The following is a 25,556-nucleotide window of genomic DNA, read 5'->3' as shown; positions in this document are numbered from 1 at the left end:
ATTGCTATATGCTCCTCCCAGTATTAATCAGCAGCTTAATTCAGAAATGGGAAAGAAGTTTATTTTTATGATGTCTTCCAAATCCTTGGCCAGGGCCATCCAGATACTGTTGAACTACAACTTCTACTGTTGAAGTACAACTTCTGGCACTCCTTCACCCCCACTGACGGTGGCTGTCTGTTGAAGTTCTGCAGCTTCTAAGGGGCCACTGATTTCCTATCCTTAGGGTAAATGTTACAATGGATGGGAAACAAAAGGCAGCACTGTGTGTAATGAACTCATCAGAAATGGGAAAGATACCGGGATGTTTGGCTGCCTCCCACTCATATATATTTTATTGCAATGTTTTACCAGGAAAAGGTAAAATGATTTTGTTTGAAGCTGTGCAAAAACTGGAAGAGAAGAGAGATAACTGACAGAGAAATGATTGAATGTGGATTGTGTTGTGTGAACTGAAGAGCTCCAAGTCATATCTGATGCTTATGATATTTCCAGAAATGGCCTATAGAGCTAGGTTAGAATCTGGAAACATTTCTTCTCTGCTTGAGAAATCCTCCAAATGTGACTTACTGGCTCTCATTCAACCTCCTGGGATTTTGCTAGAGATGTTTTGCGTGACTTGGAAGTTCCTAATTTTTATTTCATTTTGCCTCGTGTAACAGTTTTATGCTGATTTTGACACTCAGTGCCATTTTGGAAGAAGGAACAACTAATTAAATAAATATTGCTACTCTTAAGAGATGTAAGCAAAGCTGAATGTCCCACGAATCTAATTATGGAGGCACTTATGTTATCCAAGTTCTAAGACCTCATTGTTGAAATTTGATGTGGGGGAAATATAGCTCTTTGTGTTAATATAATTTTTTACCTTTCTAATTTCAAAATAAAGGTCAGCAAACACAGTGATCCCTACTAGGTGGTGTTTGCATAACATTCTTATTAATAATACAATAGGTGAACATTTGCATTTCCCAGTATGCTGTGCTGGATGTTTTCAATCATTATCTTCCTTTTTTGTTTTTGCAAATAATAACAGTAATAGCCTACACTCGATTTCTTAAAAGTTAACACCAGATTCTCTGCAATCCTCATAAGCATGCTTCTTTCCCCCTCCTTCCTATGCAAATTTTTGCTGCTATCCCATTCTAGATATATTGCCTGAACAAAACATACTGTAAGCAAAACATAAGCAATGTCGGTATGTCTATATTGCCTTAATGGCTGCATTTACTAGCAACTAGAGCAATAAAGGATTTTCTGACCCAGGTCCCCGAACATGACAAACCCTCTTAAGTTAACTTAAAGATTCCTTTATTAGTAGTGCCAGCAGCTCCAGCAAAAAGTTTCTCTCTCACCGCAGGCTAACAAGTCCATCCGGCCAGAAGATCAGGGGTGGGATTCTACAGGTTCACACCTATTCACTAGAACCGGTTGTTAACATTGTAAGCAGTTCAGAGAACCGGTTGTTAGAAGAAATTACTGGCCTAATCCTGTAAGGAAGACAGGAAGGAAACATTCTGGTGTTGCTTACAGAAACTGCCTCTCTGTTAACCCTTATTACATTCTTGACAGGACTAGACTTCCTGTCTGTGAAACTTTTCTGGAGGTTTTTTTTCCTCCTTTGCTGGTACTTTGCTTGTGTGGAGTGACCATTCAAAGTTACAATGGCACTGAAAAAAGTGACTTATGACCATTTTTCACACTTATGATTGTTGCAGCATCCCCACAGTCATGAGAGGCCAGGCGAGGAGATGCATGCCTCAATGTGAGTGATGTTGAGTTGGCCACGCCCAGCCAGTCACATGACCACCAAGCCACGCCCACCACCTAAGCCACGCCCGCATAACCGGTTGTTAAAAAATTTGAATCCCACCCCTGCGGAAGATGAATAGTTGTCTGCCACATTTATTCATCTCCGCCCCCTGCCTTTTACCTCAGAGCTAGGGTGGGGCTTCGCTAGCAGCAGTGGCTCTTCCTTCCCAAGGATCGACCCACATGGCTTTCTACTGCTCTCCTCTTCTCTGCCTTCTGTGCCTCTGTGCACTGGACCCAGCTGTTCCTCCTCTTCCTTATCATCCACCTCCAGACTTGGGGGCTATTGACTGTCCATCTGAGGGCTGACAGACGGCCCAGGCTCTGCCTCTGTGTGTGTGTGTCTCTCTCTGCCAGCTCCATTCCGTCTTCCTCCTTGGAGCTCTCAGGTTGCCTTGATGCTGACCCTGACTCCCATGCCTCCTCCTCCTCTGATTCAGCCGCTGGAAGATCTGGCTGCTGACAGGACACAACAAAGAGCCAGAGGAAGGAGCTGCTTTTTAGGGATCTTGGAGAGGAGATGGAATTAATTTTAATAGTATTTGCATTCTCGGGCCCCAAGAGGCTGGGAGAATCTCTAATGGTTTGTGCTGATGGGTATGTTTATTAGCGTAAGGGATGCAAGTGACAGCCCAGCCCAGCATCTTTATTTTGATGAATGACACAGTATCCAGAAATGCATTTCAGGGCTCATTTTTATTCTGATGCCAAGCTGGGATTGTCTTTGCAGACATGCTGAGCTCTTGGATGTCGAAGCCAAGTTTAAGTAGCCCTGTGGGAATAAGAGGAAATAGACCCTAGCAAGTTTTGCCACACATATGTGCAGAGACACAGACCCAGGCAAACATATTATCATAATAAACTCTCTTAGCTGTTAAATTCCAATTAAAATACACCCGAATGAAGAGCAGGGAGTAGACTTAAGTGAAGAGAGCTGTGATTTTCACAGCAGTTTTGGTCTCTGGTTGAAACCTCCTGAGAAACAGCCTATTCCTCAGTGGGAGACCACCTGTTTTGCATGGAAGATGTTTCAGATTCAATTGCCCATCTCTAGTTAAAGAATCAGAGAGAACAAAACTGTGAAAACGTTTCTTTCTCTCCAAGTGCCAATCAGAGTAGACATTACCAGGCAAGATAAGTCAGTACACTGACTTGTTACACAACTGTGAGAATGTGCTATTATTCATAGTGAACATCAGAGATGCTAGGACCGAAAAAAGGGAGGGTTGTAAAATAATAGTGAACCAAATGGCTGGCTTAGCATTAGTATTAACAGTAGATCCTCCCATCCTATGTAGCAGAGGTGGTATTCAGCAGGTTCTGACCAGTTCTGGAGAACTGGTAGTGGAAATTTTCAGTAGTTTGGAGAACCGGCAGCATAAATTTTGAGTAGTTCAGAGAACCGGCAGTGGAAATTTTGAGTAGTTCGGAGAACCAGCAAATACCACCTCTGACAGGCCCCGCCCCCATCTATTCTCTGCCTCCTGAGTCCCAGCTGATTGGCTGGGTCTTCTTTTGTTGCCCTGCACAGGAGAATGAAACTGGAAAGCAGGTTAATGGGGTGGGGAGAGAATGGGGATTTTACAGTATCCTTCCCCTGGAGTGGGGAGGGAATGGAGATTTTGTAGTATCCTTCCCCTGGAGTGGTGTGAGAATGGAGATTTTACAGTATCCTTCCCCTGCCATGCCACCAAGCCATGCCATACCCCCCAAGCCATGCCCACAGAGCCAATAGTAAATTATTTTTGAATCCCACCACTGCTATGTAGCCTATGGGGCAGCAAGGGTTTCTCCAGTATTTTTGGTTTGGGACAAGTATGTCAGCATCTTCCCTTGTGATGTTTAAAGTCCATAAGTCATCTATGAATGTCCTTTGCCATGTATTTTGAGGGCGTCCTCTTGATTATTTGGCTTCAGTAGGGAATCCATTTCATTGCCATCTTGGGAATGGGCATAAAATTTAAATGAATGCATTTGATTTCCATCTCATCTTTCTTTCAGGAGCTTGAGGTGACCTATATAACAAGATGTCTATTAGCTACTCATAAAACTGAAAGTAATATTATTTTGAGTGTTTAAAATTACCACAAAGAAAAGCTCTTGCCAAAGAAATGCATTAGCCCAACATCCATTAGATGGTTTCGTTGGTCCATGGGAAGAAACAGAAAAAGGAGAAGCGTAAAAGGAATGATCTGTGTCTCCCATCTATTACATTCTTGTTTAATAGCATTTGAATATAAAAGAGGGAGATTAACTTTTAAAAGTTTTCTTCGCTCCTAATAATTCATGTCCACTAATAAACATATTTGGAACTTCCTACAGTTTTCAAAGCTGTAAAGTCTGCTCATCTTTCTGTGGGCCAGAATGGACTAAGTGGTAGATGGAGTATTGTGATGTAAGCCCCTCACTTTCAGGTCACCATCTTGTTCACTTTGACCTTACATAGACACGAGATAGCATAGTTGCTGCTGCCCCAAAGGCAGCCCTATTAGAAGATGCTAGAGTAGTCTAGCCCCAAAATCAATCCAAGTCTGGGTTATATTAGCAAGATCTAATTGAATTCTAGGAGCCTTGGAGCTTTCCCTTTAACTTGTATGGTACCTACCTAGCCTTGGCCACCATATGCAATTATAGGAATCATTGCAAGATCGCAACACATCCAAAACTGCAAAGTGGATACTTTGGGGATCCACCAGGACCATGCACAGAAAACATCTGGTCTCCTCTTTCAAGAGCCCAAGGACCTTTTTCATGGGGCAACTGTTTCTGATGATTCTGTTCATGGCAACATCCATGTTGTAGTCCGGCGTTTGAAAAGGTTCCACTACCTCCATTTATCCCAACGCCCCAATCCTTACTGACTGTTATTTCTTTGTCATAGAGGGCTCATCAACCTTTATGGTTTAGTGGTGATACGCAAAATTTTGAGAATTTGTGATAGAAGCTCAAATAAAATGGTTAACATGGTGGGCAGATTTAATCACAATGTTCTTTGACACCCCTTTGGGTTGTTAGGTTGCTTCCTACGCTTGTTTGCTTTGTTTCTGAGCAAGCAGATTCCCTTTTAAGCCATTCCAGAGACTTTAAGTGACTTGTCTCACCTCACTGTGAGTGTGAATATAAGTATCATCAAATTAAGGTCTACCATTCTCAAAGCAAACAGATTTTCCAAAGTCAGCTGTCGAATGTCAACTCATAAAACATTCCTATGCCTGTTTTCGAGTTGCCATCAGCATTTCCACCTGATCTCAACCTATTATTGATTCCCTAGTAGTTGTTTAGATCAACCGTCCAGATCTGTTGAGTTTGGAGAGTGATGAGTTTTTTTTAAAAAAAAATCAAGTTCTGTGGTCTTGTGAACATTTATTACTAGGTTGCTAGATGTTGATAGGTTACGAGGGTGTTTCCTCAACCAACTGTTTTCCAGATGACAGCTTCCCTAGAAGTCCCCTGTTTTCACCTGCACTCACCTGCCCTTTCCCATATTTTCAACAAACGCCTTCCCTTTACTTTATGGCCTTGAAGCCAAGTATTATTGTCATTTCTTCACTAGGAATTTTTGGCTCTTGACATCTCTCTCACAACAGATATATCGAAGCAAGCTGGAAAACCTCAGAGAATAACCCTGGGTGAAGGAACAGCAGATGCACCCATCTCTGATAGGAGCAAAGATTTGCTGTTTTCAATTCCCAACTCCACAAAGTGCTTACAAGATATCTACTGTTCTAAGAGTTATTATAAGTGTTATGCATTTCGCTTGGTTTTGAATGGTTATAACACTGATAGGATTGGCATCCCATCAGAACAATCTGTTTTAACTGGGACACAAACCTTGTATAGTCCGTCATTTTTAGGAGTAGTTGGAGTGCAGGTGATGGGACAAAATTGTGCCTCTTGGGCCTGGTTCATTATTGTTTGTCCCAGGACTTTCCTCCTACAACATTCATATTCAAAATGTTCACTTGATGGAACACGAATAAATCATCAGTTCAGGGAGGAGACTATGCAGAGTACACAGATTTCAGCCTGCTTATTTGCCACAGTAAAGGCTATAGTGTGCCGACAATAAAAATGGTCTCTTAACCGAGCCACTTTAGATTTCAGATGCATGTGAAATTATGCGGTATCCTTAACTGCCTGCCCCTCTAGTAAAGGCCATTGTTTACTTAGCCAATATGCATATTGATCAGATATAATGGAAATGTTTTTCCAAACCATTTCTTTTTCTGGTTCTGTTTTTTATTTGGTCATGAGAAAAGCTTCGGTAAATCTGTGCCGTTGCTATGATTTCTTTACTTAAGTATCCATCTTCTCTTTTTTTTCCCTTCCCCTTCCCTCTTTCTTACAGACGTATCACAAATGCTTTAAAACAATCAGCAGACATGTAAGAGGGCAGTTTAGAAAACATCCTTTGTTTGAGTCTTCAAAAATCCATAAAAATGTGGAATGTCTTCTCCCCCTCTCCCATTTTCCACATGTCTTCTTTTTCCTCCCCAATTTTTCTATAGGTGTCCAGTAGCTGTGACTATGTCTTTGTGAGCGGCAAGGAGTCTAGAGGGTCCATGAATGCAGGTGTCTTCTTCAGCTATGAGCACCTCAGTGCCCTCTTGGAGATGACTGTTTGGGTCCCCAAACTCCCTCTTCATATTGAACTGTCTGACCCACGCCTCAGCCAAGTGAAAGGATGGCGAGTTCCCATCTTACCTGATCGGAGGTAGGCTAGTTTGGGACTCTGTACTTTAAACAAAGATTTAGAACAACTTCAGAGGGGGAGGATTATTGGAATAGAAATTTAGCCAAGAGAGATAGAAGCATCTGAGCAAGGCTTAGCTTTGGAAGGAGAAGCCCGAATGGGGATATGACAGTTATTGGGTGAGATGGCGCCTGTGGAGGTGAGCTGGTTTATCCAACAAAGGGGGAAATCATTATCTCTCTGGGTAATTAGTTCCACGGCGCAATTAGTCTTCTGTATAAGTTTCTTCCTAACACTCAGTTGGAATTTGCCATCTTAATATCTATATTTCTCTGTCTGCGCTCTGGGTGACAGAGAATAGATAAACTGTGAGAGATGGTGCCCACAGAGGGGGATGTAGTGTGAAGGACTGTGGTGAGGCAGCAGCTTCCCAGCAAAGACGAGAGGCAGCGCAGCCCACAGATGGACAAGAGACAAAGAAAGAGAGTTTAGATGGGTACTTCCTACAATCTCCAGGATATATTATATCTGTTGGACTGAGGATGGTAAGGATTGAGTTTGGCAACGTTCTGTCTGCTATGTGCAAGCAGAGTTCTGGCTGAACTGTTCCATGTCATTCTTGGGCTTAGCTGGACATCAGTGTTGCCGAAGTCAACCCTTACTACCCTCAACCAAATGGATATACCCTGGGAGATTCTAGGGTGTGGCTATTCAAACTCTTTCTTTGTCTCCTATACATCTCTGGGTTGTGCTGCCTCTTCTCTTCCCCGCTTCCCGTGCTGGAATGAACTTCCTCCTTCCTGGGAACCTGCTGCCTCATTGTAGTCCTTCATACCACTTTCTCCTCCATGGCCATCATCTCTCACAGTTTATCTATTCTCTCTCATACCAGAGGGCAGACACAGAAACATGGATATTAAAGATGGCAGATTCCAACTGTTAGAGCAGGGTCCCCAACCACCGTCCGTGGACCGGTACCGTCTGTGGAACAAGTCCTACCAGGCCGCTGGCTTGCTGGCGCCGCCATCTTGTTTTGATGAAAAAGTGCTTCGGTGAGCTCACCGGAAGCACTTTTCATCAAAACAAGATGGCGGCGCTTCGGTGAGCTTTTCCGGGTAGAAAGCCATTTCTGCCCGGAAAAGCTCACCGAAGCGCTTCTTGTTTTGATGAAAAAGTGCTTCCGGTGAGCTCACCGGAAGCACTTTTCATCAAAACAAGATGGCGGCCCAGCTGATGTCGGACCGGGCCGCGCCATAAAAAGGTTGGGGATACCGGGCACGGCGTAAAAAGGTTGGGGATCACTGTGTTAGAGCACACTTGGAATACTGCATCCAGTTTTGGTCGCCACAATATAAAAAAGATGTTAAGATTCTAGAAAGAGTGTAGAGAAGAGCAATAAAATTAGGGGACTGGAGGCTAAAACATAAAGAACAGTGGCAAGAATTGGGTATATCTAGCTTAATGAAAAGAAGGACTATGGGTGACATGATAACAGTGTTCCGATATCTCAGGGGTTGCCACAAAGAAGAGGGAGTCAAGCTATTCTCCAAAGCACCAGAAGGCAGGAAAAGAAACAATGGATGGAAACTAATCAAGAAAAAAAAAGCAATGCGGAACTAAGGAGAAATTTCCTGCGAGTTAGAACAATTAGTCATTGGAACAACTTGCCTCCAGAAGTTGTGGATGCTCCAAGAAGAGATTGGACAGCCCTTTGTTTGAAATAGTATCGGGTTTCTGGCTTAAAGAAAGACCTCCAAGGTTCTTTCCATTTTTGTTATTCTGTTAGTTCAACTGAACGTTAGGAAGAAATTTACACGGGAAGAGTAATTGCATGGTGGAACTAATTACCCAGAGAGATAGTGATTCCCCCTTTTTGAATATTTAATTAATTAATTAATATGTCTAAGCCCCTCCCCAAATCTCCCTCAAAAGGGGTGATATAGCGAAGAGAGAAATTTAATTTGGATTCCTGCATAGAACATGCCTTAAGTGAGGGGTCCCCAAGTCTCCGGTCTGAGGATCATTAATAGTTCATGCCCACCAGGAACCAGGCTGTGCAAGCGAGCAAAGCCCCATCTGTGAATGTTTGGGATACAGGCAGCACATGAAATCATGCCTCTCCTTCCTTACCCATGGAAAAACTACCCTTCACAGAACCGGTCCCTGGTGCCCAAAAGGTTGGGGATTATTGCCTTAAATCAGGGGTCTCCAACCTTGGCAACTTTAAGCCTGGTGGACTTCAACTCCCAGAATTCCCCAGCCAGCTTTGCTTTGGAGAGCCCTGCCTTAAATGATTGCATGATGTGGAATAGGATGGGGAAATCTTCTGCAGATGTTTGGGTGGCCAAGAGGGAGAGCTATGCTAGGTAAGCTTAGGTTGAGCTTACTAGACTTGCTATACTAGATACTCGTATTTGTCAGCTGCCAAATGTATAAGCAATAAGCACGGCTCAATAAATGGGAACATTCAATTCATGATCGTGATCCGAAATATTCACTTTGGAGGACAGGAAGCATTGCATATTTTTGGGTGTTGTTTTGCCATCATCTTCAAGAGGCAGCTGGCTGTGTGACACCATGGTGGTACCTTATCTACCTGACAACAGAACATGCCCACCCACCCAAAAAATAATTAATTAATTGGGCAGGGCATTCCCTTCAGTTCGATGGCAAGCATAGAGTAAGTTATGAAGATAAACATATGGGCAAGAAATGCTAATGACTCCAGACCTGCAGATTAGTGTTGCTTGGCAAAAGAAACTGTCTGGTGAACTTATTTTGTAACACCTGTGGAGCACTCTGGATGGCTCTCGATTTCCCCGTCTCTTCTTCTCCCCCTTGCAACATTTTCATCATACGTATTCCCTCCCTCCCTCCCTTCGTTTACTTGCCAGTGTTGTGAGTTGTGTGAAGATGAGTATAAAAACGTGTGTGTGTGAGAGAGAATACATTGATAGCAATCAACCAGCTTTGTAAATGAGATACTGTATTTTACAAACAAAAAATTAAGTGTAATTAGTATCTATTCCTTGAGCTAGTACAAATTAATTTTGTTTGCCCTGATGTTTAGGAGTCTGGCTCATGACAGGAATTTGTACAGATATCCACACTACTATACTGTGTATCATGTCCATCCATTTCTTTGGGATAGGGCAGGGGTGTCAAACGTGCGTTGTCACGTGATGTATCACGACTTTTTTCTCCTTCATTAAACCAGGGAGGGCGTGGCCAGTATGTGACACCATTTGTTTGACTGCCATTTGTCAAAAATGGTGTAGGGTCTCCCGCTTGGGCGGGGGGTTGGACTAAATGACCTACAAGGTCCCTTCCAACTCTGATTATTTATATCTACCTGTGGGATAGGGGTATAATTCTCAGGATTGGTTTTAGCTCCAGTTGGAAATGTCAGCTTGATAAGCTGAGGAAGCTAGGCATTCTGTGACATTTTTTGTTTATCTTTCTTTTCTTGTCTATCTGCAGTTCTTAATTTAGGCAGGGAGAGGTGCAGTTATCTTAAATTCATGGTTGTCTTTCTTGGAGGTCAATAAACTGATTTCTGACCATCTAAGAGGAAAAAAAAAACATCTTGATCAGAAGAAAAGGAAATAGTTTGCATTAAAACAAAAGCTGCCAACCAAATCCTTTTCCTGTGTTGATGTCCTTCAACTTCTCACAGGTCCATACGGGAGAGTGACGATGAGGAGGAGGAAGAAGAACGGAGGCAAAGCAGGGGCTGCACCCTTCAGTACCAGCATTCCACCCTGCAAGTGTTCACCCAGTTCCACACCACCTCCTCGGAGGGTACAGATCAGGTGGTCACCATGTTGGGGCCTGAGTGGATGGTGGAGGTCACAGACCTAGTCAGTGATTTCATGAAGGTCGACAACCCACGTGTGGCACACATGGTCAATAGCAAAACACTAGCTGGCAGGGAGCCGGGAGCTACCTTGTTCAAGGTAAAAGCCAATCAACTGCTGAACTAATATGTATATTAGGAAGGAAGGAAGGAAGGAAGGAAGGAAGGAAGGAAGGAAGGAAGGAAGGAAGGAAGGAAGGAAGGAAGGAAGGAAGGACATTGATGTCATCCCTCAGATACATAAAATCCAAGTAAATGCCATTGGATTTTCATTAAATGATCCACAAGCTGTCCTCAGACGGAGCAGGTTGTCTGTTGTAATGGCAAAAGTGAAGGAAGGATAAGTTTGCAGATAATCCTTGATAACCCCTTTGCTTGTTATTGTCTCATACATTTGGAGGCAAAGAAAGTGTCCTCTTTTCAAAACTATCTAACTTTTTTCCCACCCAACCTGTCCCACTTCTTTATTTTCTAGAGCAACAATAGCAACCCAGCATCGTATTTCCAGTCAGTACCTTTTATTTTTTTTAAATGGGATCTTCAGTGGAGTCAGTTCAAGGAGTTAGCAACCAGTGAACATGAATTTGGGAGTAGGAGTGACATATTACATAATAATATGTAACACTAGGTATGTAAATTAAATATGTAATATGTAAAAAAATGGAAACTAATCAAGGAGAGAAGCAACCTGGAATTAAGGAGAAACTTCATAACAGTGGGGACAATTAACCAGTGCAACAGTTTGCTTTCAGAAATGGATGGATGCTCCATCACTGAAGGTTTTTAAGAAAAGACTGGACAGCCACCTTTCTAAAATGGTATAGGGTCTCCTGCTTGATCAGGGGGTTGGACTAGAAGACCTCCAAGGTCCCCTCCAGCTCTATTCTGACTGACTGATTGAATCCTAATACAGAGAATTCAGATATGAAGGCGTAACCCATTTCGTGTGTGGTTCTGTGTATTCAAAGCAGTATTCCACAATCTGTTGCATGTCAGATTGTCAAGGTCACAGTTCCTAGCCAGCTTAGCAGTTGGCTAGGTTTAGGCAGGCCTAGAAGAAGGGTTTTGTGTATCTTTCTTCCTCCATTTTGCAATTCCCTACCCATACTCCTTGTCTCTCCCCCCACCTCTCTCCCCCTCTCTCTGTCTCTCTCTCTCTCTTTCTCTCTCTCTCTCTCTCCTGTGCATTTTATCCCTGAACATTTCTGAGCAGGGCTTGACTCTGTGCCAGGGATCTCTCTAACTTCAATTAATTCCAGGCTTTGGCATTGTATTGCTTTCCTAAGCAAAGATCCCAGGCTGCCATCTTCAAAGATAGCGCTGCTCAAGGTCGGTGTGCCTCCCGCTGAGAGGATACTCTTTGAAGAACTTTCCGTGTGTCTATGTGAAGGAGAGATCATGAATGGGTGATGATCTGTGGGCTGGCTCTATTATTAGGAGAAGCCCAGTCCCAGCGGGGGGACATGGAAAATGTGGCCATAGACCCCAGGAGGCAGTTTTGAAATCCAGAACCTCTATTACAAAACCTCAGAAGTTGTTCTGTCATGGGCATTTCTTTTCCTGTAATGTATTCCTTGTTTTTTTTTTTTTAAATGAAAACATATTCCTCATGTGAGATAACCACATATTTAGGAAAAAGATGATACGAATAAGTTATGACAGCGATATAGACTAGTATCCATGTTTTGTGCTGCAGTAGATATATATATATATATTAAGCCTTGCTTATCGTTGAGCAATGCGAGGTATATTTTATTCCTCTCATACTCTTTTTTTAAGTGAAAGTTTTGATTCTAAGAATATCAGTATATGTTTGTCTTCTACTTGCTGGGCCTAAAAATGTCAGGTTCTGGGCTAGGATAAGGGTTTTCATTTTAAAGAGAGAGATTTCAGGGCCTATTTCATCCTGATTGTTGCCTACCATTATCTAAAGTGGTTCTTGGGGGGAAAAAGAAAAGTAAAAAAAAAAGTGAAATTGGAGCAACTTTTTTTTTATAAGAAGAGATTTGGGAGAGAGGTAGCTAGAATAAGATTTGTGTGCTACATTTGCCCTTCCACACTGTTTGCAGTCTCCAGCCCCCCCAATTTATGCTACCAACATTTTGCATTATATTAGGGGGAAATGCTCAGTTTGAAGCATTTTCCATTTAATCAAGAAATATTCATTTAATGCTCTTCCTATGGTTTTAATAGAGTTCTTTTCACATTTTCAAAAATCTGATTCTCTGAATCCTCAAGTCATAGTTCTTTATCAATAAGGGCATTCCTTTTTTCTACAGGTAGTTTCTCCGCTTATGGAAGCTGTCCTTGGTGAGACACCAGTGACTGTGGTTGATGAGAAGGTTACCATTGTGGAACTGAAAGCTCAGGTGGTCTCAAACCTCTCCCTTTCCCTTCATGCCAGCCCTGGAAATAGCCACACCATTGTGGCCAAGACAACAGCCCAGCAGACGCTCAATTTCTCCAAGCAGGTAATGTTGACCACTCTTAGGAAAGTGTTCTCACGTTGTCGTTCCCAGAAACCCCCAAGGCTCAAGGGAATAGATTGGTCCCTGTTTTGACGCAGCTCCCCGGACACAACAAACCCTCTGACGTGAACTCCAAAGATTCCTTTATTAGGAATGCTGGCAGCCCTGGTAAAAAGTTTATCTTGCTGGTTAACAAGTCCGGTCAGCCGGAAGATGAATAGTTGTCTGGCACACCTATTCATCTCTACCCCCTGCCTTTTATCCCCAGAGTTAAGGTGGGGCCTTGCTAGCAGTGGTAGCTCTTCCTTCTCCAGGATCGGCCCATGGATTTCCACTGCTCTCCTCTCCCCTGCCTTCTGCGCATCTGCACAGGATTCCATCTGCAATCCTCATAACCATGCTTCTTTCCCCCTCCTTCCTGTGCAAATTTTTGCTGCTAGGTAAAAAGGTTCCCCTACCCATTCTGGATAGGTTGCCTCAACAAAACATAAACAATGTCAGGTATGTCTAGATTGCCTTAATGGCTGCATTTACTAACAACTAGAGTAATAAAGGATTTTCTGACCCAGGTCCCCGAACATGACAAACCCTCTTAAGTTAACTCAAAGATTCCTTTATTAGTAGTGCCAGCAGCTCCAGCAGTAAGTTTCTCTCTCACTGCAGGCTAACAAGTCCATCCGGCCAGAAGATCACGGATGGGATTCTACAGGTTCGCACCTATATGCTAGAACCGGTTGTTAACATTCTAAGCAGTTCAGAGAACCAGTTGTTAGAAGAAATTACTGGCCTAATCCTGTAAGGAAGGCAGGAAGGAAACATTCTGGTGTTGCTTACAGAAACTGCCTCTCCATTAACCCTTATTACGTTCTTGGCAGGACTAGACTTCCTTTCTCTGGAACTTCTCTGGAGTTTTTTTCCCCTCCTTTGCTGGTACTTTGCTTGTGTGGAGTGACCATTCAAAGTTACAATGGCACTGAAAAAAGTGACTTATGACCATTTTTCACACTTATGACTGTTGCAGCATCCCCACAGTCATGAGAGGCCAGGCGAGGAGATGCATGCCTCAATGTGAGTGATGTTGAGTTGGCCACGCCCAGCCAGTCACATGACCACCAAGCCATGCCCACCACCTAAGCCACGTCCACATAACCGGTTGTTAAAAAATTTGAATCCCACCCCTGCGGAAGATGAATAGTTGTCTGCCACATTTATTCATCTCCGTCCCCTGCCTTTTACCTCAGAGCTAGGGTGGGGCTTCGCTAGCAGCAGTGGCTCTTCCTTCCCAAGGATCGGCCCACATGGCTTTCCACTGCTCTCCTCTTCTCTGCCTTCTGTGCCTCTGTGCATCAGGCACTGGACCCAGCTGTTCCTCCTCTTCCTCATCATCCACCTCCAGACCTGGAAGCTGTTGACTCTCCATCTGAGGGCTGACAGACGGCCCAGGCTCTGCCTCTGTGTGTGTGTCTCTCTCTGCCAGCTCCATTCCCTCTTCCCCCGCAGAGTTCCCAGGTTGTCCTGACTCCCATGCCACCTCCTCCTCCTCTGATTTGGCTGCTGGAGGAGCCGGCGACTGACAGGCCACAACCGTCCCATTCTCACAGACGGCCAAAGAGAAGGCCAGCTGTTCTCTTCAAACTGAGAGAGGCCCCTGGGATGAGAGGCTGCTTCACCTGAGAATATTCTCTGTAGACCGAGAACCAGGATACCACAGGAAAGATTGGAACTTGGTCTGAACAAAGTGCTTCTCAAAAATGTCCCTAACAGGGGACTGAATTTTTCTGTGCATTGATGTGGAAGCGGAACTCTAGTTCATTGCAGAGATGCTGAATCTTTAAAAGGTTCAGAGAAATATGTACTTAGTAAGTTTTCCAGGCTTTTAGTGGGTTTTGTTTAATCACTGAAAATTGCAGCAAAATTCTTCTCACAATACATTATTATGTCACTGGGTTTGCTCAATAAAGTGAACAAACTCAGTTAAAGAATCTGGCAGTTGCATTCACACCACATGCTAAATGTCATTGCTTTTTAATCGGTTAATGTTGTTGTTGTGTGGACTCAGCCTGCATGTGTCTAGGAGAAGGTAGCTTACCGGGGAAGGAAATTATTACAAGATTTCCGTAGCCTCCTAAGTGTTTATTTGATAGTTTGCTAGAGTACATCACATATGATCTACATTAGGGGTGTCCAACCTTGGCAACTTTAAGACTTGTGGACTTCAACTCCCAGAATTCCTCAGCCAGCCAGCTATGAGGAATTCTGGGAGTTGAAGTCCACAAGTCTTAAAGTTGCCAAGGTTGGACACCCCTGGTCTACATATTCCTTTTGTTAATCCAAATGTATGGTTTTCCATGTTGAGTGAATATGGAAAATTGAGATTCTTGTGACTGGGTATGAATAAATCAGACAAAAGGGAGACCAATTTGAGAAAAAAGGACGGGTTAATGTGCAGAGTAGATGGGGAGATTTGCATTTCAGAATATCTGGAGGGTGGCAAGCTGGAGAAGGTTTTATATAAAACAGGATCCCCAACCTTTTCACGCCGCGCCCGGTTCCGACATCAGCTGGGCGCCGCGGCCGGTACCCGGCGTCAACTGGCGCCGCCATCTTTTATGACGAAAAGGCGCTTCCGGTGGCGTCACCGGCGCTGTTCGTCATAAAAAGATGGCGGCGCCAGCTTCTGGTGAGCTTTTCGGGTAGAAATGGCTTTCTACCCGGAAAAGCTCACGAGCGCTGCGCGCCGCCATCTTTTATGGCTAAACAGCGCTTCGGTGAGCTTTCTACCGAAAAGCTCACCAGAGCGCTTTTTACCAAAAAAGATGGCGGCGCCCAGCAACCAGCGCCCGGTAAGGGTTGTTCCGCCCGGTACCGGTCCGCGGACCGGCGGTTGGGGACCCCTGATATAAAACATGGAAACAGATGGATGAAAACAGTAGAAATTGGGGAATTAGGACTGATAAGAGAGTGGTGGTTTTGAAACTGGGGGTCGCAGGTTCTGGGAGATCAAAGGATGCCTTGTTATGTCTTCCTCAATCGGCAAAGAAGCTTTTCTGAAATTGTGCTTGACAATTATTCATGACCTTTCTGTCCTGGCAGCCCAACTATATCAACTGAAGGAAAGATATTCCGGAATGTTCTGTAGTTCCTAAGGTAGAAAAGTTCTTAAATAAAGACTTTAAAAAAAAAACCAGAAAATCATTTTCTATTGAACGGAATGAGGAGGCCTGCATTTTGAACTGGGCTCTCCACAAACTTAAAGGTTTTTTCTCCAGAGGTCACATACGGCCTGTGATTTAAGCCCTTTGAGGTGTCCTGGGAGATCCAAAAATACATTCTTGTGCAAAAGCTTATGAGTGGTTCCAAACAGATTTGTCTTTTTTTGTTTTCCCCCTTTCTCAAATAGGAAGCTCTGCTCAGTCTCTGGGTGTCGTACAGTGATGGCACAATTGCTCCCCTCTCTTTGTATGACCCAAAGGATTACACCTTGGTGGTGACAAGCCAGGACAAGTCAGTGGTATCGGTGGTGCCCGAGCGGACCTTCCCACTAGTGAGGGCTGAAGGGGAAGGGTCCGGCGAGCTGATCAAAGCTGACCTGCTGATCTGCGAGAGCTGCCAGAAGACCAAGCGCAAGAGCGTGCTGGCCACCACGTTGGCCAATGTCCGTGTGCATTTCAGCTCTGAGGAGGAACCTACTTATGACTATGAGCCTGTCCAAACTCCTAGCAGACCTGGACGGGAGAAGAGTGTGCCTCGCACCACACCACGGGTGGAAGTAGAGTGGCCTCTGGTGCCAAGTCAGGAGAGTTGGGCACCCAGCGTCATTCTTCCAACGGAAGACTTCCCAACCATTCCCACTGGCTACGTACAAGTCTCCCGAGGACTCACAGACCTGGAAATAGGCATGTATGCCCTGCTCGGCGTCTTCTGTTTAGCCATTCTGGTGTTCCTTATTAATTGCATTGTCTTTGTACTCAAGTACCGGCACAAACGGATCCCGCCAGAAGGACAAACCAACATGGACCATTCCCATCACTGGGTCTTCTTGGGAAATGGACAACCATTGCGGGCCCAGAATGATCTTTCTCCTCAGCCTGAGAGCCCAGGCAACCCACTGGAGAACGTGCAGACTTGCTGCCATGGTGACCACCACAGCAGCGGCTCCTCACAAACCAGTGTGCAGAGTCAGGTTCACGGGCGGGGGGATGGCTCTTCCGGTGGCTCCACCAGGGACCAGAGTGAGGACCCACTCAATTCTCCCACTTCCAAGCGTAAGCGGGTCAAATTTACTACCTTTGCCACCATGCCCTCTGAGGAACTGGCCTATAACTCTATTCCTATAGCAGATGAAGAGGACTTGGAGTGGGTCTGTCAAGACATAAGTTTGCAGGAGCCTGAGGAGCTGCACAACTACATCCATAGGATCAAGGAGATTGCGTAATGGGCCGGACCCAACACTTACAAGCCAAGGAGAGAGATGAATGGGGATGCTCTCTCTGGGCTTGAAATGGCTAAGATTGCATTGCCCTCCTGGGCTCTTCTCTAGCTCTTCCTCTCAGTGGACAAGCCCACCTGCATGACCAGGAATGGTTTTACAGGAAAACCAGACGTCTTGTAGAATGGGATGAATCTATTCTTTTCTTTTCTTTTGGAGGGAGAGCTCTTGGGAAAGGCTGCTTGGGGTCACTCTGTATAGTTGAAGGAGACTTGGCCGGAGCAGGCTGGGTGCCATCACTCCATTAAAGTGGGGCTGGGGACTGACTGGCGCCATCAAGCAGGCCAAGAGAAGGGAGTGTCTGAGCCATTGTTGGTTAACGAAGCCAGAGTGTGCAATTGGTCCTTGCACCTGATGGGTTGCTTGGGAGAATGTTACTCCTTGCCTTGCCAACATCCACTGCTGCCTTTGCTGCCCGTCTCTCTCTGAAAGGCGATGCAATCCTTTGGTCTCTCGGCTTTTTTTTTTTTCTTGCACAATAAATGTTGACTCTTTAAAATAAATAATATTCAGGGATTCTGCTCGGCCCAGGGGGAGCCAAATGGAACACTCTTCTGGTTGGTGGGAGGGAGAAACCTCAGACCAGATTGCCATCAGACCCTCACAAGGTGGCTGTCCATGTGATATCTGGGGACAGGGGGGGGGGCTGAGAAAAAGGCCTGCCCTTCCCCCCCGCTACTCCAAACACCATCTTCCTCTTCTACTGCCTGTACTGCTTCCTCCCCAGTTAGTTCCAGTCTCGGTTTTCCAAAATTGTGTATTGATAGTAAGCGCACCCTCTAACTTCAAGCAGGAGAGAGTGGAAATTAACCTTCCTAGAAGAAGCCATCTAATTTCCAAAGAGGGACCAAGTTCCTAACCTGCCTGTTTTTTATATGTGGGATGTTTGGGCTTGAAAGATCTTCCTGGTTGGTTTCTCCATCAGTTGACAGCCATGTTGGGAGCAGTTTCCCTTTCTTGTCGAGGAAATGCATTTTTTCCTATAGAAGAGGGAGGAGGGAGGTATAGCTACTAGTCTTTCACTGTGAGCCTCTCTGAACCCTCCCCTGTTCCCTTTCTCACTGTCTGAGCTTCTGTGATGTCCAGGAACATGGAAAACAAAGCTCTTCCCAAGGGTACCACAAGGCATAGATTGCACGAAGGGTCATGATATAATTTAGAAAAGGGCAAGCAAGGTGATACCTTGATCAGGAGCTGCTATTATACAGAGGGGTGGACTTTACATTTTTAATTCAAAGAGAAAGAGAGAGAGAGAGATCAGTCCAATCTGACTTCAGGATTCTAATTTTTCCAGAAATCTCTCCCTGGCTCCTTGTTCCGTCTACTTATTCTTCTCTTTGGGAAAGAGAGTTGGCACTTGCCAGTGAAAATACTGGCTTTGATCCTCAGAAGGATCATGATATCCTTGACAATCAACCTGGTGGGTGACCTCTGAGCAAAGTCGAAGAATCTCTTGACATTGCAGTTTCTCAAAGAGTCCTGGGAAACTTTCTGATATTGGAATGAGGGGGGAGAAAAGGCACATACAAGCAGAGGTCAGCAGAACAAGTAAGTATAAAATGATTCATTGGGAGCAAAGCACTCTACGTTAATTTTTCATATACACAGCTGGGGCCTGAACTGTCTAACCAGGAAAATTATCTTGGGGTCATAAAGGGTACCTCGGTGAAGATGCTAATGTATATGACTGTTGTGGGAATGACAAACTCCAACTGGGAAAAATAAAGAAGGAATTAAAAATGGTCAACATTGTAGCACACTTATATAAATCTAGGATATGACCACACTTGGAAATCTATGTATGGTTCTGGTTGCCATATTTAAAAATGAAGGTAATTTGAGCTGGAACTACGAAAGTGGACAGTCAAAGTGACTGGGAGTTACCAAAGCTTCTGATTTGTTTTATTATTTATATGCACCCCATCTCGCCTAGAGATGGCTGTGCAACTTAACATCAGTAGAGAAATAAGGTAAAACATTAAAAATAAGAGCATAAATATTAAAATTAACAAGACAAAAAAGGGAGCAAGCTACAAAAGAAGTGGAGGTAGAATGATTCTGCCATATGCGTGGCATGAAGAAAGTAAACAGGAAGAAATATTTGTCCCTTGCTTCAAACACTGCGACAAGGATCATCCAATGATTAGAAGGAAATTAAAATAGAAAATGGTTTTCCACATGGCACGTGCTTATAGCCCATGAAACACTGAATTGGAGCCACCATGTTTTAGATCAAAGGCTGAGTCTTGAGGCACAAGATTATTTTTAAGTTCAGGCACCATGCCTTCAGAAACCCAGTTGTGAGAAGTAATGGTGGGCCATACACCAGTCTGCAGAGAAGCAAAATATTGGACTAAGATGTACTTTGCCCTTACAAGTTGCAATCACAATGTGTCTGGAGAACACCAGTATTGCTGGCAATGCACAGCAATCTGTAGAAGGTTATGGGTAAAGCTGACAAACCAAGATGTGGAGGCAAGGTCAGTTGAAGTTAAGAGGCATATTCCTTCTTAAGAGCTTATTCACCCACGTTCCTAGCCACCTGCTCAAAGAGGTGAGTATATTAATAAAAAGGATTAATAAAACAGCACTTTGCACTAGTTGGATGTCATGAGACCCTGATGGCACATATTATTTTGCTGTTAACCTTCAATACATCCCAAGCTCTTCGTGTTTGAATGTTTGCTTTTAACAGGACCCCAAACTATGCTATGAAAAATTAAACACACCTGGATGCCAAATGTCTCATGCCTGATTCCCACATGTCCAACTAATGGAGGAGAGACTGCAGTGGCCAATGAGACGTCAAAGAGCCTGCAGTAACCCTAGTATCCTTCAGCAGCTTCCAAGTTCCAGAGATTAGTTTACAAAGGCCAATTATGATACTTTCTCAGTCCACCTGTCTAGCCATTCCTTAGGTAAGGGGTGCCAAACTCAAGGCTGGATCCGGCCTGCGATGTGGTTGGATCCGGCCTGTGGGGCTGTCCTGAAAAATCATCACTTCAGCCCAGTCTACCCAATGCAAAGAGGAAACATGTCAGCAGTTTGGGAGTGGCATCAAGTTGGCCACACACCCCAGCCCCCCCCCCCCGGTCAACCACAGCCCTTATGTGGCCCTCAATGAAATTGAGTTTGACACCCCTGCCTTAGGTTATAGGTTCCTCTTTATATCAGTGACTGAGATTGTCAGGCTGAGTGGTATGATTGCTGTAGCAGCTTTGTGTATCTTGCGAGTTGCCACATCAGGTACTCCCTGGATCATCCTGGGAAATTTATAAAGTGAATGCAGCCACTTCCTTCCTTCAGACCAAGTCAGCATTAGATCAGTTTGTTCTCAATGTGGGTAAATATAGGCTTTGTTCACACAACATAGTTCATGTGATTACTAAACCCATTTTCTGGGTTTAGAGAAGACATTGAACCGCAAAGAACCAAACGGGCTGTTAAAGTTAACATTAAGCTTGTTGCAAATAAGCCGTAGAACAAATTCAGAGCATGCAGAAAATCCCATTTTCTTGTTTAAAGGGGCTTTTCCAGTCGAAGGACTTCATACAAGATAGGGCTTCCATTCTGGCTATGTTTTAAGAATAAATGTATGCATTGGATGCTGGGTCCTGAGTTCAGCCAATGAGCTCTTTGGGATCTTTGCTTTAAAGTTTGGGAAGCAACTGTTCCTGATTAACATAACAGGCAGTCCTTGGCTTACAACAGCTTGTTTAGTGGCTGTTCAAAGTTACAATGGCACTGAAAAATGTGGCTTATGACTCTTCTTTTCATACTTATGACTGTTGCAGCATCCTCATGGTCAGGTGAGCAAAATTTGGATGCTTGGCAACTGATTCATATTTATGACGATTGCAGTGGCCCAAAGTCATTTTGTGACCTGACCAGCAAAGTCAATGGGGAAGCCAGATTCCCCTAACAAACATTTACTAACTTAACTGCAGTGATTCACTTAACAAGTGGCAAGAAATATCATAGAATTCAGTTAACAACTGTCTTGCTTAGCAATGGAAATTTGAGGCGCCATTATAGCCGTAAGTTGAGAAATACCTGTAATTGCAAACACTTGTAATGAATGCGCATCATCTGGGAATCTTGGGAGAATTTGGGGGCTGAAATTCTTTTAATACAAGCTCCAGTTCTCTGGCTGAGCCCATAAAATAGCACACTAAACAGATTTTTTAGTCCTCTATATTGGACCATAATGGATTTACAGTTGTAATGGTTGTACATTTCATTAATTTATCTTTCTGCAGTTAAGTGAATGCAGTTATTAAGCAAACCAATAGATTTGCTTTGGGGGCAATTTTGCTATGAACCAGGAGTGCCATTTTCAGCAAAACTTTTAAAAATGTGGTCACATGACCATGACTTTGGAGTTGGATTGTAAATCTCCTTTTTCAGGTCAGTCGTAACTCGGGGACCATCACTACTGGTTTATCAGATTTCTGTCCTGCCTTTCATTTAGGAGCCCAACATGTAGCATAACCATTTTCCTGCAACCATGTTGTGATGTATGTTGTACTGTGAAAACAAATGTCTCAAAGACACAAGATGAGTTTTCCTAGCTGAGGGTGGACTAGAAGGCGGCTAGCAAAACACAAATGCTGTGCCTATATAATGTGTTATGCTCAAACCATATTGTGGCTCAATGCAGTTGTCTGCTTCACACCACTTGTTAACACAATTCCCAGAGAAGGCTTAACTTGACTACCGAACTCCTTTTTGTGGTCTTTACAGATTACAGATAAACAAGAGTTGGGAGGGACCTTGTAGGTCATCCAGTCCAACCCTCCACTCAAGTAGGAGACTTATTTTCTTGTCTTAATGAAGAAACAAAGCAAATGGGATGGATTAAAATAACATTCTAAGCCATGCTCCCCTCCCCCCAAAAACCACCCTCTACATAAGAGGAAAACTAGCCAAGAATTACATGGTGACTGGGGAATTTTGGGAGTTGAAGTTAATTTATTTTAAACTTGCTAAGGTTTGGAAACTCTACTCTAGTCATTGGGCACTGCTTTCCTGGACCATCCTGATTTGAGTAATAAGAGAGTTAATTCCTTCAAGCCAGATTCTTCATTGATAACTATCAGACAACACAGCAATGAACTTGGAGCTCTGGACCTGCCTAAACAGCAGTTGATTTAATCCAGGAACTCTTGGCTATTAAAAATAAGATATCTATTCTAATTGTACATCTAGCTCCCCTCCCTCGCAAATTTCTAAGATACTTCACATCATTGCCCACACTTAATATAGCTCTATGTATGTACTGTATGTGTGCACGCACACACACATATTCAGCTTTCAAATGCAAAATGGATATGACAAGGAAGTGATAAGGAAATATAGTGAAGCTGCCAGAAGATGGCTGCTCTCTGTTTTCTTACTAAAGGTTTCCATTCTCTCCTTGTAAGACCTACTGCCGTTCCATAACCTCTTCTGTTTTTTTTAAAAAAATCTGATGCCCAGACAGAATAACTTGAGAACCTAACCAATGTGCAGTAAAGTGGTGCTACTATTACTTCCTCTGATTTAGAAATATCCATTTCAAATCCCAAGGATAGTTACATGCTACATTAGCTAGTGAATTGGTGAGCAAAGTCTGGGATGTATTATAGCACCTAATGGGCAGGCTGATAGTTTTATCTTTGGGCCACAAAATGTGGTGATAAAAGGTTTTCTATAGTCAAAGGCTCACATTGTGGAAATAATTTGGAACCAGACTTAAGATTCAAAACATCCCCCTCTGGCCTTTTGCTAAATATTTTACTAGGCCCTCTTTGCTAGCTTTTCTTTGAAATGTTAGCGATCGATGTGGCAAAAGTTATTCTCCATCATTTGGAAAAGGAGCATGTGGTTTAAGCAGCATGCTGTGCAATCTGGGCTGCCTCCAAATAGCCAAGAAATAGGGGCGTTTGGCTGTACCTATAAAATTGGATTTGGCTGTGTGGGTTATGTTGGGGGAGCTTGTGATCTAAATCTTTTGAGGGTCTCGCAATCATACTGGTGTGTGTGTGTGTGTGATGTAGTTTCTGGAAACAAAAGACATTTTCACATTTTTTTTTTTTTTTTTTGGTATTTTCTTTTGTAGCCTGATTTCTAAGAAGTGGTGTGTTGTTATTTTTAAATTTCATCTTGAACCACAGTAGTCCTTACATCTGAAGCAAACCCTATGAATCATTTAATGTGGTTGCACACATGATCACGCTGAATTATATCCTCACTCTCCTGATATAGCTGGACACAAAGAGTTTTATGTGGAACTTCTGGGGCATTGTTACACTGGAGGAAATGTAGATTATTACCACCAACCAAGAAATTTGATACACCCCCTAATTTGCTGATGCTGAATATAATCAAGCGTGGGCATGCAGCAGCAATATTTGGGGGGGGGAGGGAGAACATCTCCAGGTACTCCTTGCTTAATGACCATTGGTTCAAAAAATATTTGAAATTATGCTGGCACTGAACGAATGATACTGTACTTGACAATGTTTCTTGAAGTTATGGCCATTGCAGCACCACTGTGGTCATATGGATGAAACGTGAGTGCTTGTCAACTTGTCTAGAATTACAACCGCGGGGATGCGTCAACTTCCTCCACCTACCTATATCCCCTCCCCATCTCTGCCCTTTTGGGTGCTCTGGACAGTGGCATTTCTTGGCAAGGTCAGCATTGGAGCTGAAATGGACTCCTAGGACTTATAGCAGTCTTAGTTGGCCACCCAGACCTCTGCCCCCAGTGCTGCTGCCAAGGAGTGTCATTGTGGAGGGTGACCAAAAGGGAGAGGAGATAAGTGGATGATGTGGGGGGGGGGAGTTCAAGAGGAAACAGTCCCTTATCTTGGGGACTGGGAGGGACCAAGTTGGGAATGTCTTGGCTTCGAGTGGGACCTTACCTAATGACCAGTGGAATGTGGTTAATGAGGGCAATAGGGACTGCCAGGATTATTACTGGTAAGCAATGAGGTCACGTGACACCAGAGGTGTTATTCAGCAGGTTCTGACCAGTTCTGGAGAACCAGTAGTGGAAATTTTGAGTAGTTCAGGGAACCGACAAATACCACCTCTGACTGGCCCTGCCCCCATCTATTCTCTGCCTCCCGAGTCCTAGCTGATTGTCTGGGTCTTCTTTTGTTGCCCTGCAGAGGAGAAGGGAGCTGGAAAGCAGGTTAGTTGGGTGGGAAGGGAATGGGGATTTTGCAATATCCTTCTGCCATGCCCAGCAAGCCAAGCTACGCCCACCAAGCCACACCCACAGAACTGGTAGTAAAAAAAAAATTGAATCCCACCACTGTGTGACACCATAATTTTATAACCGTATCATTTAGCAATGGAAATTCCAGTCCACATTGCCATGGTTAACCAAGGGCTACCTGTATAGCTGTCATAACTGCATTTTTGAGTGCAGAAAACTGAAACAATACATTGGAAAGAATGCCCTCGAGCCTAAAAAAAATCTCAATAGGTGGGCTCTTATTTCAGTACAAGTCAATTCCTTTCCTACACAGTGCAAACCAAAGCAAAATCAAGCCATGAATGAATGGGTATAGTGCAGGGCAGTGGTGGTATTCTACCAGTTTGGCCCGGTTCAGCTGAGCTGGTAGCAGCGATGAGCAGAGGAGAGCAAACTGATTCTCTCCACCGCTCTGCTGTTGGGCCCACCCACCCGCCTGGGCTCTTATACTCACCTTTATCCTCTGAAATTGAAGCGCAGCTGCTTTGCGTGGCACAGAAGAGTACTACGCGGCAACTGCTGAAGCAACCAGGATTGTGCAGGCTTGCAGGAGGTGAGTTAGAAGCCCTCTGCACCTGCGCAAATGCCTCTGCCTGCGCAAAGTGTGCATTTGGCGCATGCATGCATGCAAAGTGTGTGCACATGTGCAAAGCGCACCCACCAAAACCATGCCCACCAAACCAGTGGTAAAAATAGTGTTACTACCGGTTCAGAGTGCTGTACACGTGCCTGTTGTGCGCTGCATGTGTGTGTACAACATTTGCAACAAACCATCAGCTGTGCCGCCCGGACAGCTGACAAGAGCTGTGCACAGGTGCGCAGTGTTTGAAAATCCTCTTTCCTGCTTTTTCAACCTCAGCTGTGCTGCAATAAGCAGCTGAGGTTGAAAAAGCAGGAAATAAAGGACAGCCAAGAGCCCAGGCAGGTGCATGGACCAAACAGATGACCAAAAGTTCATCACAGCGAATTGGTTCGGTGTCTGCTGCTCTTCA

General features: G+C 44.1%; 1 protein-coding gene across 1 annotated transcript in view; it reads left to right on the top strand.

Moving 5' to 3' along the window:
• The window catches only part of TMEM132E (transmembrane protein 132E), a 270,096-nt gene extending 250,499 nt beyond the window's left edge, over positions 1 to 19,597 (top strand). The window contains exons 6-9 of the mRNA XM_087958271.1: positions 6,321 to 6,526; positions 10,182 to 10,461; positions 12,641 to 12,832; positions 16,230 to 19,597. Coding sequence (XP_087814397.1) covers positions 6,321 to 6,526; positions 10,182 to 10,461; positions 12,641 to 12,832; positions 16,230 to 17,264 — 1,713 coding nt within the window. The 3' untranslated portion in view covers positions 17,265 to 19,597. The remainder of the gene's footprint in view (positions 1 to 6,320; positions 6,527 to 10,181; positions 10,462 to 12,640; positions 12,833 to 16,229) is intronic.
• Positions 19,598 to 25,556: the final 5,959 nt, after the last annotated feature.

The sequence above is a fragment of the Notechis scutatus genome, chromosome 1, assembly GCF_049901735.1.
Source record: "Notechis scutatus isolate UNSWTSFEM ecotype Mainland chromosome 1, rNotScu1.2, whole genome shotgun sequence".
Classification (NCBI taxonomy): Eukaryota; Metazoa; Chordata; class Lepidosauria; order Squamata; family Elapidae; genus Notechis; species Notechis scutatus.
This window is presented reverse-complemented; position numbering and strand designations above follow the sequence as displayed.